At 58.5% G+C, this 13706-nt stretch overlaps 2 protein-coding genes across 4 annotated transcripts in view; one reads left to right on the plus strand and one right to left on the minus strand.

Annotated features, from left to right (window-relative positions):
• Positions 1-3299: 3299 nt before the first annotated feature.
• Positions 3300-12781, minus strand: ZNF467 (zinc finger protein 467). Of its 3 annotated transcripts, XM_042974937.1 has the most exons (6): positions 12489-12781; positions 10756-10866; positions 10368-10444; positions 9784-9900; positions 8869-8982; positions 3300-5766 (listed from the first exon to the last, which is right to left on the minus strand). In XM_042974937.1, exons 2-6 carry the CDS (start codon positions 10833-10835, stop codon positions 4265-4267), a joined length of 1890 nt encoding a protein of 629 aa, XP_042830871.1. In that variant the 5' UTR covers positions 10836-10866; positions 12489-12781; the 3' UTR covers positions 3300-4264. The 3 variants fall into 3 exon arrangements, with proteins under 3 accessions (XP_042830871.1, XP_042830879.1, XP_042830876.1); XM_042974945.1 differs by lacking the exon at positions 10756-10866 and having other exon boundaries at positions 12576-12781; XM_042974942.1 differs by lacking the exon at positions 10756-10866.
• SSPOP overlaps positions 12659-13706 on the plus strand; it is a 56801-nt gene continuing 55753 nt past the window's right edge. The window contains exon 1 of the mRNA XM_042977227.1: positions 12659-12683. Within this exon, the coding sequence (XP_042833161.1) occupies positions 12659-12683 (25 nt within the window). The remainder of the gene's footprint in view (positions 12684-13706) is intronic.

Below are 13706 nucleotides of genomic sequence, written 5' to 3' on the forward strand. Positions count from 1 at the left end.
GGGCTTTAGAGCCTCCCCCTCCCCACACCCCCCCACACCCCCCCGCCCAGCTATACCGCAGCCCTGTACTGCTCTCTCACTGACCCTGAGTCACCTTATTTACATGGGCCATCACATAAAAAAGATTGGGACAGAGTTTCCGTCTGGGATGAAAAGGTTCTGGAAATAGCCGTGTTTACATAACATTGCGCATGTATTTAATGCTACTGAAGTGTGTACTTTAAAATGGTTAAAATGGTAAGTTTCGTGTAGTGGTAAATTTCATGTAAGGATTGGGGTTTGGAAGGAAGGGAGGGAGACGGGCTGTGAGAGATGTAGGATCTGGGGACCCCACGGGGCTTCGAGGGGCGAGGGAGAGAGGCGTGTGGGAAGAAGGTGGGGTTGGAGCCATCCTCTTCCTGTCCTCTCCCTCCTTCCGTCCTTGCCTTCTCAGTCCACACATCCGGACCCCACCTCTGCTCAGCTCTGTGTTCAGGCCCCCATCTTCCACGCTGTATTCTCTGGTCTTTAGAGCCACAGAGCCATTCAGCACTTATATCCCATTTCTTTGACATTCATCTGTCACGTCCAACCTCATCGTAAGTTCCTGATGGACACGTGGCTGGTGAAACCCCGCCGCGTTCCTCTGTGGCTGGTTCGTACCAGGGGGCAAAGACGGGGTACTCTATACCCACTGGCTACTGTCGATCTTGGGAACCAGATTGGGGAAAATAAATAAGTTTCAATTACTTAATAAAACATTTTGTTCTCTATCTAGAAACGGTACATTTGTGCTGTTTTTCACATACTGGGAAGTGGTTCTAAGGTAAAAAGGTTGATGCTTTACTGAGAGTCCTACTTGGGCTGGCTTACACCGGGGGTGGCGTGGGGGGTATATATTGGTTTTGGTGAGACTGCCACTGTTTGACCCTGAACTCCTCCCTGGGGAACAGCCATCAGGAACCCCAGTCCTTCACTGCAGACACACAGCATTTTCTAGCACCATCTGGTTTGATTACCACCGGGCCTGACCCTACGTGACCTGACTATTTGCAAACAAACTCGAAGGACAAAAATACACCTTGTCAAGAAGATTCGAGAGAACGAGAAGTCCTGTAAATGTCTGGCACATGGTAGGTCTCGCCAAATATGCCGCAGGATCTAAAAGCTGTTCCTACACAAGAATTCCGGAATGTTTAGAGGAATATAAACATTGGTATAACCAACATAAATGTCTCTTTCATGTGTTTGATTTTAAAAGTCTGTGCGATGACTTTTTTGGCGGGAATCCCGAGTTCGGTGCCTAAGAGGCCTGGTAAGCAACTCCAGAGAGCAAGGCCAATGGGTGTGCTGAGGGCCCAGGACGCTGTGCCCCCATCCCTGTGTCTGAAGAGGCCATCTGCCGCTCAGCCCTGGCCACCGGTTTCCAGATCTTCCAACTTTTCACAAGAGAACCTGGAAGTCCAGAGTTTCATGTGAAATTTCCAAGCATTTAAAATGCTGCTCAGGCCAAACTCCGTGGCTCCTATGTATGGCCACACGGCTGTCACAGTCACCTGGAATCACCTACTCGTTCTTGCCACAGAAGTCAGACTCGCTGCATTCAGAACCCCTGTGTCCTCCGTCCTTGGCCTTTCGGTCAAAGAGGCCTTCTAGCTGACCTCGCTCGTTTACCTGCATCTTGGTCTCATTTTCTTCTACCTTCTGTGGGACCGTGCATTTGTGATTCACCATTGGAATGGGAATTCTGTCCCAACTGCCCCCGAAGCACCTGCCAACCCATCTCCTTGCTGCAAAATCCAGAGGACCTGGAAGTTCTTATTACCTGATCTCTTGACAAGCTTCAGCTGCTGACTTCTTCCTCTATTCCTGAAACATTGCCTTTCCTCAGCTCCTCTGTGCTGTTTTGGGGCTTCCCTTTCCACTCTCTGGCACTGCACGCTCCCAATCTTTCCAGGCTTCTCTGCACGCCATCCCCTGGACGTTAGTGTCCCCAGGGTTTAGTCCCAGGCTCTGTCTTTGCCCACTCCACACCTAGTTCTTGCAGATAATCTGCTGCCCACAGCTTCAGAAACATGTAGATGGGCCTCAGGCCTCTCTCCAGCCCAGACCCCCGGTGGAGCTCTGCACCCACATGGCCTGCTTCCCACTGGGGACGCTCTGGTTCCACCAACTCAGCAGATCGAAGCCGGCTCCCCCAGTACAAAACTGTTCCTCCTCCAGTGTTGCCCACCTCAGGGGAATGCTGCTGTAGGGTAGTCAGTCATCAAGCAGAAATCAGGTCAACATCCCCGCCCTCCACCTCCCTCCTCTCCACACTGGTCAACACACCCTGCACCAGCTGCTTGGTAAATGTCTCTTTAATCTTTTACTTCTCTTCATCCCTTCTGACATAGCATGGTCCACAGTCACCAGCACCTGTCACCTGGATTGCTAATGTGCAGGTCTCGAGTCTCGTCCCCTCCAGCCAGCCCATCCTCTACAGGTAGCCATCTAAAACGCATCCATGTGGGGGTGCCTGGGTGGCTCAGTCAGTTAAGTGCCCAACCTCAGGCTGCGATCTCGCGGTTTGTGAGTTCAAGCCCCGCATTGAGCTCTGTGCTGACAGCTCAGAGACTGGAACCTGCTTCGGATTCTGTGTCTTCTCCTCTCTTTGCCCCTTCCCTGCTCATGCTCCGTCTCTCGATAATAAATAAACGTTAAGAAAAAAAAAATTTTAATGCATCCATGTAAATGTCATCCTATTCCTGTCCTGCCTAAACCCCCTCCACGGCACCCACTGCCCCTGGATAAAGTCTGAACTCTCTCATCTGTGCTAAAGGCTTTCCTAGTCTGCTCATCCTCTCTTTCTCGGGCCTCTCCTTCAATGCTCATTCTATGCTCTGGCTGTGCTGGGCTTTGGACCTCTGCATACACTGTCCTCTCCAACCTCCACCTTCATCTGGCAACTCGTGCTCATTCTTCAGGCCTCGCGTTAGAGGTGTCCTCCTCTTGCAAACCTCCCTTGACCTTTGCTAGATTTTGGACCTTCCCAGGTGTCTTGGATGCCCTCACCACGTGCTCCCAAAGCCCTCTGGGCTCACCTTACCCTAGAATTCTTACGTTTCCTGCAAGTTTGTCTGTCTTGCTTACTATTGTTTCCCAGTGCCCAGTGTAGTGCTCAACACGTCGTAGGCACCCGATAAGTATTTGCTAGGATTGTTTTTGGTGATGGAAATCGCCTCAGCCCTCATCGACACCAACGATCTTGTAACGAGAAAGCAGAGGCCCAGAAAAATGAATGCTCTGCCCCAAATCCTACGAGAGGCACAGGAGGGGTCAGACCCAAGCCTTCACCACGCCCAGCATGTTCCCCATCATCCTACCCTTCCCTTCCCTGCCAGCCAGCCTGCCCAGTTGCACAAGCACAGCTACAGAGACGTTTGGATCAAGCGTCTATCATGGAGACAGAATTTAGGGGAAATGGTGATGGAAAAGCAACCTTCGTCTGCTGTTGATGTCCATCCTCACGCTGCCAGGCAGGGTGGCAGGTGGGGCTGCTGTTTCCAGATCCCCTTGGGAGAGCTCCAGGGCCCAGGGTGGCCGGCCGTCTCCGTGGGAATGGCCAAAGGGCACCCGGCCCCTCTGTGCATCTCCTACAGGTCTAGCGTCAACACCTGCCATGAGAAATCTATGTTAATGTTTCTTCCATCAAATGTTTGAGTAAGAACCAGGGAGCAGGATAGTGGTTTAGCAGTGAGCGATATTATATTTTCATTTGGTACCGCCCATGACCAGCACCTGGCTAAATTTAGCTCACCCAGGATAGGAAGGGATGGTCCTCTGTGGGAGAACTAAGGTGGGGTGGTGGGTTCCCACCCTGTGCTCATTTAACAGCCCTGGATCCTTCTATTTTAATTTTAATGACACTTTAAGTACACAGATAACCATTCTTTCGCCCCCCCCCCCTCCCGTAGAGCTTCCGGACCCAGTCAGCTCTTGGTCATGCGCGCAGCGCGCGTGTGTGCGTAGGGGCGTGTCCAAGAAATGTCTCCTTTCCGATGGGGTCCGTTGTTGGGAGTCTTCGCAGGACTCAGGCCTGAACTGTTCCCGGCAAGGGTTCGTTATGAGCACCGTCTTTGTCGCAGTGTCCAAACCGGTTACCCTCTCCCAACTTCTCTCCAGCAAGAGACGGAGGGAAGAGCAGCCGTCAGGGGTCCAGGCCGTCGTGCTCACTGCCCAGAAGATCTCCGTCCTGGGTCTCTCCAACCAGCGAGCCAAGGAAGGGTCCCGACGAGAACCAGGCTCAGAAGAAGAGCGGGGGCGCTGCCACCTCTGTGGGAGTGGGCCAGGCTGGGGCCGAGAGGTCGGCGTCGGAGGCCGGGTGGGCGGCTTCGCCGTGGATGCGCTGGTGCCGCACCAGGTGGGTCTTGCGGCTGAAGCTCTTGCCGCACTGCGGGCAGGAGAAGGGGCGGGAGCCCGTGTGGATGGCCTGGTGGCGCACCAGGTTGGTCTTGGAGCTGAAGCTGCGGGCGCAGACGGCGCAGGCGTGGGGCCGGCTGCCCGTGTGCACCGCCTGGTGGCGGCCCAGGTGCGACTTGCGGCTGAAGCGGCGGCCGCACTGCGCGCAGGCGAAAGGCCTGGCGCCGCTGTGGGCGCGGGAGTGGGCGACCATATTGGGCCTCGAGCCGAAGCGGCGGCCGCACTGCGGGCAGGCGAAGGGCCGCTCGCCCGTGTGCACCCGCTGGTGCCGCGCCAGGTGCTGCCCGTGGGCGAAGCCGCGCCCGCAGTCCTGGCAGAAGAAGGACCGCTCGCCCGCGGGGGCGCCCTGGGTCGCCGGTGTGCCTCCGGGCGCGCAGGCCGAGGGCTCGGCGGCGGCGGGGTCCACGGTCGTACCCAGGGCGCACTCGTCGCAGCCAAAGGGGCGCCCCTCGCTGCGGTGCAGACGCTGGTGCGTGGCGAGGTTCTTCTTCCAGCCGAAGCTCAGGCCGCAGTCGGAGCAGGAGAAAGGCTTGGGTCCGGGAGGGGACGGGGTGGGGGACGGGGCGGAGGAACCCGGCGAGGCGGGCGCGTCGGGCGAGGGCGGGGCGCGGCCGGCCGCCTCGTGCACCCTCTGATGCCGCACCAAGTGCTGCTTGTGCGTGAAGCTGCGCGAGCACTGCGCGCACTGGTAGGGCCTCTCGCCGGTGTGGATGCGCTGATGGCGGATCAGGTGCGTCTTTTTGCGGAAGCGCTTCTCGCACTCGGTGCAGGGGTAGGGCCGCTCGCCCGTGTGCGTCTTCTGGTGCGAGCCCAGGTGTATCTTCTGGCTGAAGCGCTTGCCGCACTCGGCGCACGGGTAGGGCCGCTCGCCGGTGTGCGTGCGCAGGTGGCGGGTCAGGTGGGCCTTCTTGCTGAAGCGCTTGTCGCACTCGGAGCAGGGGAAAGGCCGCTCGCCGCGGTGGCTGCGCTGGTGCAGCAGCATGTGCGCGCGCTGCGTGAAGCTGCGGCCGCAGTCCGGGCAGGCGCAGGGGCCCTCGCCGCGGTGCAGCCTCTGATGCAGCCGCAGGGTCAGCTGGTCCCGGAACCGCCGCTCGCACTCCCCGCAGCCGTAGGGCTTCTCCGAGGTCGGGGCCCACCCGACCAGCGCCAGTCCACCCAGTGTCCCCGGGGCCCCCGGCTCCAGCTTGTAAGCGGCGGCCAGAGGCCCCAAGTCCGGCGCGGGGAAAGGGCCAGGGAGTAATGAGAGGTGTTGGGGCCATTCGACCTCCTCTTCTGCCTCCTGATCCTCCTCCTCCACCTTCACCTTGCGAATCATCCACTCGTCCCCTGAAAAGTCAAGACAAGAGGAGCCAATGAAGCCCCACTTTTATTTATGCAATTTTTTTTTTTTTTTTTTTTTGCCAATAAGACCACCACTTCTGGAGCCCCAGAAGCCCCAGAAGCTCCAGCACTTCTGGAGCCAGAAACCTGGCTTCTGTTCTCTCCACTCTACTGGAAGGTTCTGGGGAACGACCACATCCGAAGGTCACCCTTCAGTCCTCCTCCTTGGTTCTCTGTAGCCAGGGACGCTGGTACTCCAGTCCCCCACCCCGTCCTGGGAGCTTTCTCCTAGGTCTCCATGTGGTTGAGGAGTTTCCCCTGCCCCTGCAGAAGGCACTGCTTACCCTTGTGCCCCCTGAATATAAATGTTGCTCAAAGTTCAGGCCTTAGGCTTCACACTGGGGTCATCTGCTTGCGTTGGCCACCCCAGACCTTCCAGTCCTTTCTAGAACCACAGTCTCCCATCAGCTGAGCAGCCCCAGCCCCCTTTGGGGTCCTGCAAATTGGCTGCAGCTCAGCAGGCTTATCACGAAACAGCTGACCTTCTCAGACCTACCCTAGTGACTCTGCCATCAGGACTACAGCCTTGTTCTCCCAGTAGCTGGTGTTGGAACCTTGGAAGCTCAGCTCTCACCTTGGAGCCTCCCTTGATCTCTCCCTTCCAGTGGCCACCGAGGAGCTCTGTCTGCCTTCCTCTTGCTTCTCAAGGCTCCCCCTGCCTCTAACTCCATTCTTGCCTCTGGGGCCAGGTGGGAAAGCCCCCGTTTAGGACACGAAGGGGATGGAGTTTACAGGAGTTGGGGAACCAGAGAACAGTGCCAACCTCTGGAGAAGCAAGGGGGGGGGCCCTCTGGGGTAGCAGGTTTGAGGTGAGTCCCACTGGAACTTTGCCTCTCTTGGGCACTGCAATGGTCCAGCCAAGAGAAAAGAGCTCAGGGCCCAGATTGGGAGTGTCTACTTGGGTTCTCTTCTGCCACTAGTCATTAGTGTGACCTGGGTTAACTTACCTCTGTTACCTCTTTGAGCTCGGTGTACTAGTTTGCTTAAGCATAAGGGTTGTACTGGTTCATGGTTTCTAATAATCTCCTGGGGACTTTTACAAAATGCATCCATGGGAGCAGGGTGCATGAATCTGTTCTCTTTCTTTAAAGCTCGCAATGTGGGGGCGCCTGGGTGGCTCAGTCGGTTAAGCAGCCGACTTCGGCTCAGGTCATGATCTCGCGGTCTGTGAGTTCGACCCCCGCGTCAGGCTCTGTGCTGACAGCTCAGAGCCTGGAGCCTGTTTCAGATTCTGTGTCTCCCTCTCTCTGACCTTCCCCTGTTCATGCTCTGTCTCTCTCTGTCTCAAAAATAAATAAACGTTAAAAAAAAAATTAAAAAAAAAAAAAAGAAAGCTCGCAATGTGGGGGGCCCTGGGTGGCTCAGTCGGTTAAGTGTCTGACTTCGGCTCAGGTCATGATCTCACAGTACGTGGGATGGAGCCCTGTGTGGGGCTCTGTGCTGACAGCTCAGAGCCTGGAGCCTGCTTTGGATTCTGTCTCCTTCTGTCTCTGCCCCTCCCCCGCTCACGCCCTCTCTCAAAAATAAATAAATAAACATTAAAAAAATACTAATAAATAAAGCTCCCTAAGTGATTCTTGTTTAAGAACCATTGAACCAGATGATCTGAGTTCCTGTCTGGCTCTGAAGGTCTGTAATAGCCTGAGCACTGGTTACATTACACATGAACCGCCACAATTAGATTTCCTCCCAGTGTCTTTCACAGATCCATCAGTTCCAAACAACTATTTATCTTATTGTGATATTGCTTTCGTTTTCATTATGCCACTCTTCTACTCAAGAACCATCAAGAGCTCTCTGTTGTTTACAGGAGAAAGTAAGTTCTAGCTGCATCTGAGCTTCACCTCCCACCCCACCCCCCCCCCCCGGCCCCCAGTCCAACTTTCTCACTACCCCCACACGTAAACCCTCCCCTGCAGCCAGGCAGGTCTGCTCGAATCCCAGCCACGAGTCACCTTTTCTGTGTTACAGTCTCTTCTCAGCCTAGAATGTTTTCCCATCCTCTACCCCACCCCCATCAGAGCTGAAGTCTAGCCTACACCTCCCTCAAAATGTAGCACAAATCAACAAAATCTTTGACAAACCAACGCATGAGGATCTCTTACGTAAACACCTTTGGCACTTATTGTTAACGCTGTTACACTTCCTTGTGATCTGGCTTTATTGTTATTTGTTTAATCCTTTATTCTAGTTCATATTAGTGTCATCTCAACTAGATTGTAGCTTCCGAAAGGCAGACGTCTTGTGTTCCGTGTCTTTACATGGCTGACAAAAGCGAGGATTGCCACCATTTATCGAATGCCAACTATAGATGACACACTGTCTATATGCTGTTCACCAGCCACGAAGTTACTCTTTTCCCTGCTTACAGGTGAACAAACAGGCTGGAGGTGAAGTAGCCTATCTAAGATCACCGGGTAGTAAATGTGGAGCAAGGATTCAAACCAGGTCTGTGTCAGCCTAGAGGCAGTCTCCTTGCCTTCTGCCTAACACAGCCTAGACCTAGTAGGCACTAGAGAAACCCCTGGAATATGGAATAAAGGACATCACTCAGGCGGAAGGCGGTAAGTTTGGTGGTGGCGGAAGGGCGTGATGGCAGTATTGTGGAGAGAGAATCAGCTGTTTGATCGCCCTGGGTATGGGGGGGATGACTCTGGGACAACATATTTGGAGCATTTGGGTCCACTGAGATCAGTGGAGATTTGGGGGAAGGAGCCTGTCCGGGACAATGTCTTCAAGTAAATGGTAATTTAAGTCATCCACAAGTAGGCACTTAGGGGGAGGTAGGAGGGCAAGTTAAGACTTCCGGAGGATGTTGAGGCGAGGGTCAGTTTCTCTGGGTGACCAGCCTCGCTGATTTCTGTTGTCTGTGATGTGGACCTCTCTCTGGGGGCTGAGGCTCTGCAGCAGAAAGGTGCCAGGAACTAATTCATCTTAGGTTGGAAGGGGCTGGAGTGGCCGCCTCATCAGAGACCAGCCCGGGAGTTTACAAGTCCCCTGTCCCCTCTGCCTGGGCCCCTGGCGGGCTCGAGAAGTGGGAGGACTCACCTGGGCAGGAGCTCGGGGGCTCAGCCTTCTGTGGTGCACATGCCTGGCCTCCTCTGCAGGGAGCTTCAGCTTCTTCAGTTTGGGCACCTTCCTCTGGTCTGGGGGCCTCGTGCCCTGGCAGAGAACAGGCCACCTCAAGGACTCCAGAGACATCACAGATGGACAGAGGTCCCCACCGGTGCTATCAAGCGGGGGTTTTGAAACCCCAGTCCCAGCCTGACTGGCAGGATTGTGTCCCACATCCTACCTGCAGGGACTGAATTCCCAGCTGCCCCAGGCAAGGGAGGGGGGGGGGCAGCCTCTGGTTCCTCCAAGCAGGGCAGCTGCAGCAGCTGCAAAGGCTGTGAGGGTTGCAAGAGCCACAGCTGTGAGGAGCTTCTGGAATATGTGTGTGAGATAGTGGAAGCAAGGAAAGGTTGCTACCCTGAGGCTTACAGGAGGATCTTAGGAGGAGGGCCGCAGACCCACCAGATGGACCCGAGTTCCAGGCAAATCATTGCAGAAGATCAGAATGTCAAAAAGCCAGACACAGGCCTGCTTTAGGCAGCCACCTCCCTCACCTCTTCCAAATCTTGCTCAAATCTCACTTCCCAGTGGGGCCTCCTCTCACTCTCACTATTTAATCCTGCAGCCTGCCCCACCCCCACCTCAGGCTCCCTCCCTGCCCCCCCCCCCCGCCCCCAGCACATATCCCCTTCTGATATGTGCTATATGTGTGCTGTACTTTATAAGTACACTTATTTTTATATTTGTTTGCTGACTCTCTGGCCTCATTAGGATAAGCTCCCTGAAGGTAGGGATCTTTGTCTATTTGGTCACTGAGGTTTTCCAAATAACGAGAATAGCATCCTGGCACTTGAAGAAGGAAAGGTAAATTCTACCTGAGCCACTGTTCATGGTCCCCCACCTACTTACCTGAGCATGTGCCCAGCACGCTGTCTTCCCTGGGAGGGGACATCTGCTCCTGGGTATTATGGGACCCTTCCCCAGGCTCACTTTGGGGGGCCATCTCAGGCTGTCCCACAGAGAACCCTGTTACAGGTGGAAGGATAGGACTAGGTAAAACATTCAGTACAGAACAGGAGACAAAGAAAGGGGCTCTCCCCCTTCCCCCAAAAGCCAAGGGGCTTTTTCCAACTTGCCCAGGAAGGTAGGGTCTCTAGCCGGCATGACAGGGGATAGACAGGCTCCCCAGCAGCCTGGCCAGGTATCCACCTCAGCCCCTTTGCATTGAGTCAAGGGCAGGTGAAGGAAGAGATAATAGATCTAAATATCTGTGCTCTGTTGAGTGCACATGTATGCACGCAGTCCCACACAACCTCCACAGGGCCAGGCATTCAAATATACCCTGGTAAAACGGAAAAGGCTGCTGCCCTAAAGGCCGCCACTGGTCCCTGGGGTCTCAGGGTTGCAGTCTGAACTGTAGGGACGCAGCGGGCCTAGCATGCCCCTGAATCCTGCCTCCCACCACCCAAGTTCCTCGAGTGCTGCTAGCTCACCCAGGGAGCTGAGGGCCTCAAAGGTCTCTCTCATGGCAACCCAGGGTAGCTCCTCCTGGGGGAGCAGGCCACGGACCCTAAGGAGAGAACACATCCTTGTTCACATTCTTCTCTGGATAGCCTCCACCTGGGCCCTGGCTCTGCCCAACCTCTCCCCATCAGCTATCCCAGGAGCTCCAAAGGTGATGTCCCCAAGTACTGGTAAAGGGGAAAGAGGGAAGGTGGGTTTCAGAAAGCAAAGAGATCTTTGAAGGCCGAGGAGAAGGCCTTGAAGCCATTTCTGCAAGCTCCGGTGGGCTCTAGAAATCAGCGGCACCCCCACCCTCACCTGGCGGGTCTCTGAACCAGGCCCAGCCCTCCAGTGCTCCCCACGCCACAGTGCCCTTGCCTGGGGACTTCAGGAATCAATCGATTCTCAGCGCAGAGGGTGGGGAGTGGAAGACCAGGGTGGGGAGTCGGGAACTTCATCTCCTGGGCCCTCCAGCTGTCACTGCGGGAGCTGGTGAAATAGGAGCCAGCCGCGGGGTGGGGAGTGGGGGGCGGAGGTGAGTGTCACCATTGGGCAACTGGTGGGGGAGGCCCTCTGAGGAGGGTCTTTGCTGAAGGCAGGAAATGGCTCCGGCTTCCTCTCCCCAAAACCCTACCTCAAAACCACCGCCCTCCCCCTCAGGGCTTCCCTGGCAGGGACACCCCGCCCCCGAGCCCCTTCAATGCTCCTCCCCCGGCGGGTTCCCTGCCCCTCCCCCAGCAGACTACCCTCCCCCACCCCCCCCATTTCTGGCAGCCTTCCCTCTGCCCCTCCCTTCTCCGGCTCCCTCTGCCTTCCGCCCTCTCTCCCCACCGAAGCTGGCTGGCTCCCCGGATCCGCCCCCTGCCCCGCCCCTCCGGCTCCTCCCCCTGCTCACAGCCGGGCCAGCCCCTCCCGGCCCCCTCCGGTAGGCCCTCCCCAGCCACCGCCCCCTGACCCTCAGCTCCGGGCATTCTCCGCGACAGGGCTCCCCTCCTCCTCCCCCGGCTCAGAGCTGCCTTTCCCTTCCCTCCTGGTTCTCCCCGAGGCTCCATCCCCCTCCCCGGCTGCACACCCTCTCCCTTCCTTTCCCCCTCCTCTTTTCCTTCCTCCCCAACGCCGCCCTCCTCCTCCCCGCTTTTCTCCCTCACCCCGCACTCCCCTCCCCTCTCCCTCTCCTCCCCCACTCTGGTTTCCCTTCCTTCTCCTTTCCTCTCTTCACCTCAGTTCCCTCCCTCCTCTTCCCCCCCTCCCCAGCCCTCCTCCCCTCTCCCCACACCATCCTCCTCCCTCCCTCCATCCCTCCCTCCTGCAGCTCGCCTTCCCCTCCGAGGCCCCCGTCTCCCTTCCCCCTTTGCCTCCCCAGCAGGCTCTCGCTTCCCTACCCTCCCGGTCCCCAGTCCCTAGAACCGCTCTTCCCCTCCCCCTTCCAGTCCGCTCCCCGAGCTCCCACCCTTGTCCCCAGGCTCCCCCGAGCCCGGGGCGTCTGCGGCTTACCGCTGGCTCAGGACCCTCGCACTGACCCTCCTCCTCCCCACCCCTGCCTCCCCACACACCTCCGCTTCCCTCCCCTCTCTCTCAGTGGGTCCCTTCCCCATTTCTGCTCCCCTCTGACTTCTACCCCCCCCCCCTCAAGTTTTCCTCTCGACTAGACCCCTCCCGCCCCACCTCCCCGCCTCCGTTTGTTCCCTAGAGCCTCTTCAGTCCACCTCCCGGCCCCTCCCCGGGCTCACCTGTCAGCGCCCTTCTCTCCCGCCCCTCCCCGACTGCCCGACCCCTGTGCCTCGTCGCCCCCCTTCCCCCCCCCCCCCCGGCCCCCTCCCACACTCCCTCTCCTCTTTCCGGAGACTTCCCCTCGCGAGCCTCCCCCCTCCCCCCCCCCTTTCCCACCGGACTCCCACCGGGCGCCCTCACCCCAGCCTCCGCCCCTCCCTCCAGATCCCCGGTCTTCCTTCTTTTCTCCACTACCATCACCACCCCCCAAGCCAGGCCCTCGCTCCCCAGTCTCATCCCCTCCCCTCTCCAGCCCCTGCCCCTCCCCTGCCCCTTCTTTCCCCCCAACTCCACCCCACCCCCTCCGGCGCTCGCCGCGCCCCCACCCCCGGGGCTGTCACCTGCGCGGAGCGGGCAGTGACTGAGTGTCGGTGTAGAAGGGGAAGCAGGCGGAGCCGTCTGCCTCTGGGCGCCTCCACGGCCCGTACCTGGCGGGCTGGCTGGTCGGGTGTCCCCGCTGCTGGCGGGACCCAGGCGCCCCGGCCTCCTGCCCCAGCCGGCTCTGCTCGCAATGGCGCCCGCTGCCTGTAGCTCGGGTGCCGACCGCCCGAAAGACTGACAGACTGACAGCCCTGAAACTTCGCGGGGAGGGGAGAGGAAAAGACGCGGAGGGAGCGGGAGCGGGGAAGCGGCGCCCGGCAGGGGGGAGGGGAGCGCGGAAGCGGGAGGGGAGCTGCGGGGCGCCCCGTGGGGGAGGTAGGGGCCGGGGTGTGCTGGAGTGGGGTCGCGGGAGGGCGCACAGCCGGGTTAGGCGGGCAGGTGACGGTGCGGAAGGACGACGGCCCCGAGGAGGTGATGGAAAGTGGAAGCCTAGGAAGGGGGGGGGAGGGAAGAGGGGGAAGGGAAGGGAGGAGTGTGGGGGGAGGGGGTGGAGGAGGGAGAGGAGGCAGGGAGGAAGGGCAAGCGGGCTGCGAGGGAGGGTGCTCACAGGCGCCGAGGGAGGAGCCAGGGGAAAGGTGGAGCGCGGGGGGAGGGGGTGCGGTGAGGAGTTGGGGAGGGGGAGAGGAGGGGGCGTGCTCGGGGGAGGGGAGCCAGGGAGTGCGTTGCTGTCTTTGAATCGCGAGTGCCCCCCGGGAGCGTGTCAGCGCGGCGCCTCGCTGTGGGATTGAGTCCACGGACTGTCGGTCTGTGGGGTTGGTCTGGGAAACTCCGACCCGCCCCTGCTCTTGACCCAGATTCCACCTGGGTGCACACGGAGCCACAACCACGGACCCTGATTTCGGGGGACCCGGTCCGACACCCGCGTCGCGATCCGGGTCCCTTGGGGCAGCGAGGGGTGGCCGAAGGAGACTGAGCTGGGCCCCAGTGGCTGCGGAGAACGGGCCTTTTGAAGTAGAAATTGGGGTGGGGGCTTTGAGCCAGGTCCCCAGGGAGAAGGCGGGGCTGGCTCGCAGGCACCAGGGGGTGAGGCGGGAGTGGGGCTGGGCGGGGACTTCGAGGGCGGGGTCCGGGGGGAGGGGGCTGCCGAGTGGGGAAGAGTTCTTTGGGCGGGGTGGGGGCTGGCCCTCCTCCTGGCCTGGAAACCTGTACCAGTTAGGTGTGGAGGGATGCCCTCAGCC

Source organism: Panthera tigris, chromosome A2 (assembly GCF_018350195.1).
Source record: "Panthera tigris isolate Pti1 chromosome A2, P.tigris_Pti1_mat1.1, whole genome shotgun sequence".
Taxonomy (NCBI): domain Eukaryota; kingdom Metazoa; phylum Chordata; class Mammalia; order Carnivora; family Felidae; genus Panthera; species Panthera tigris.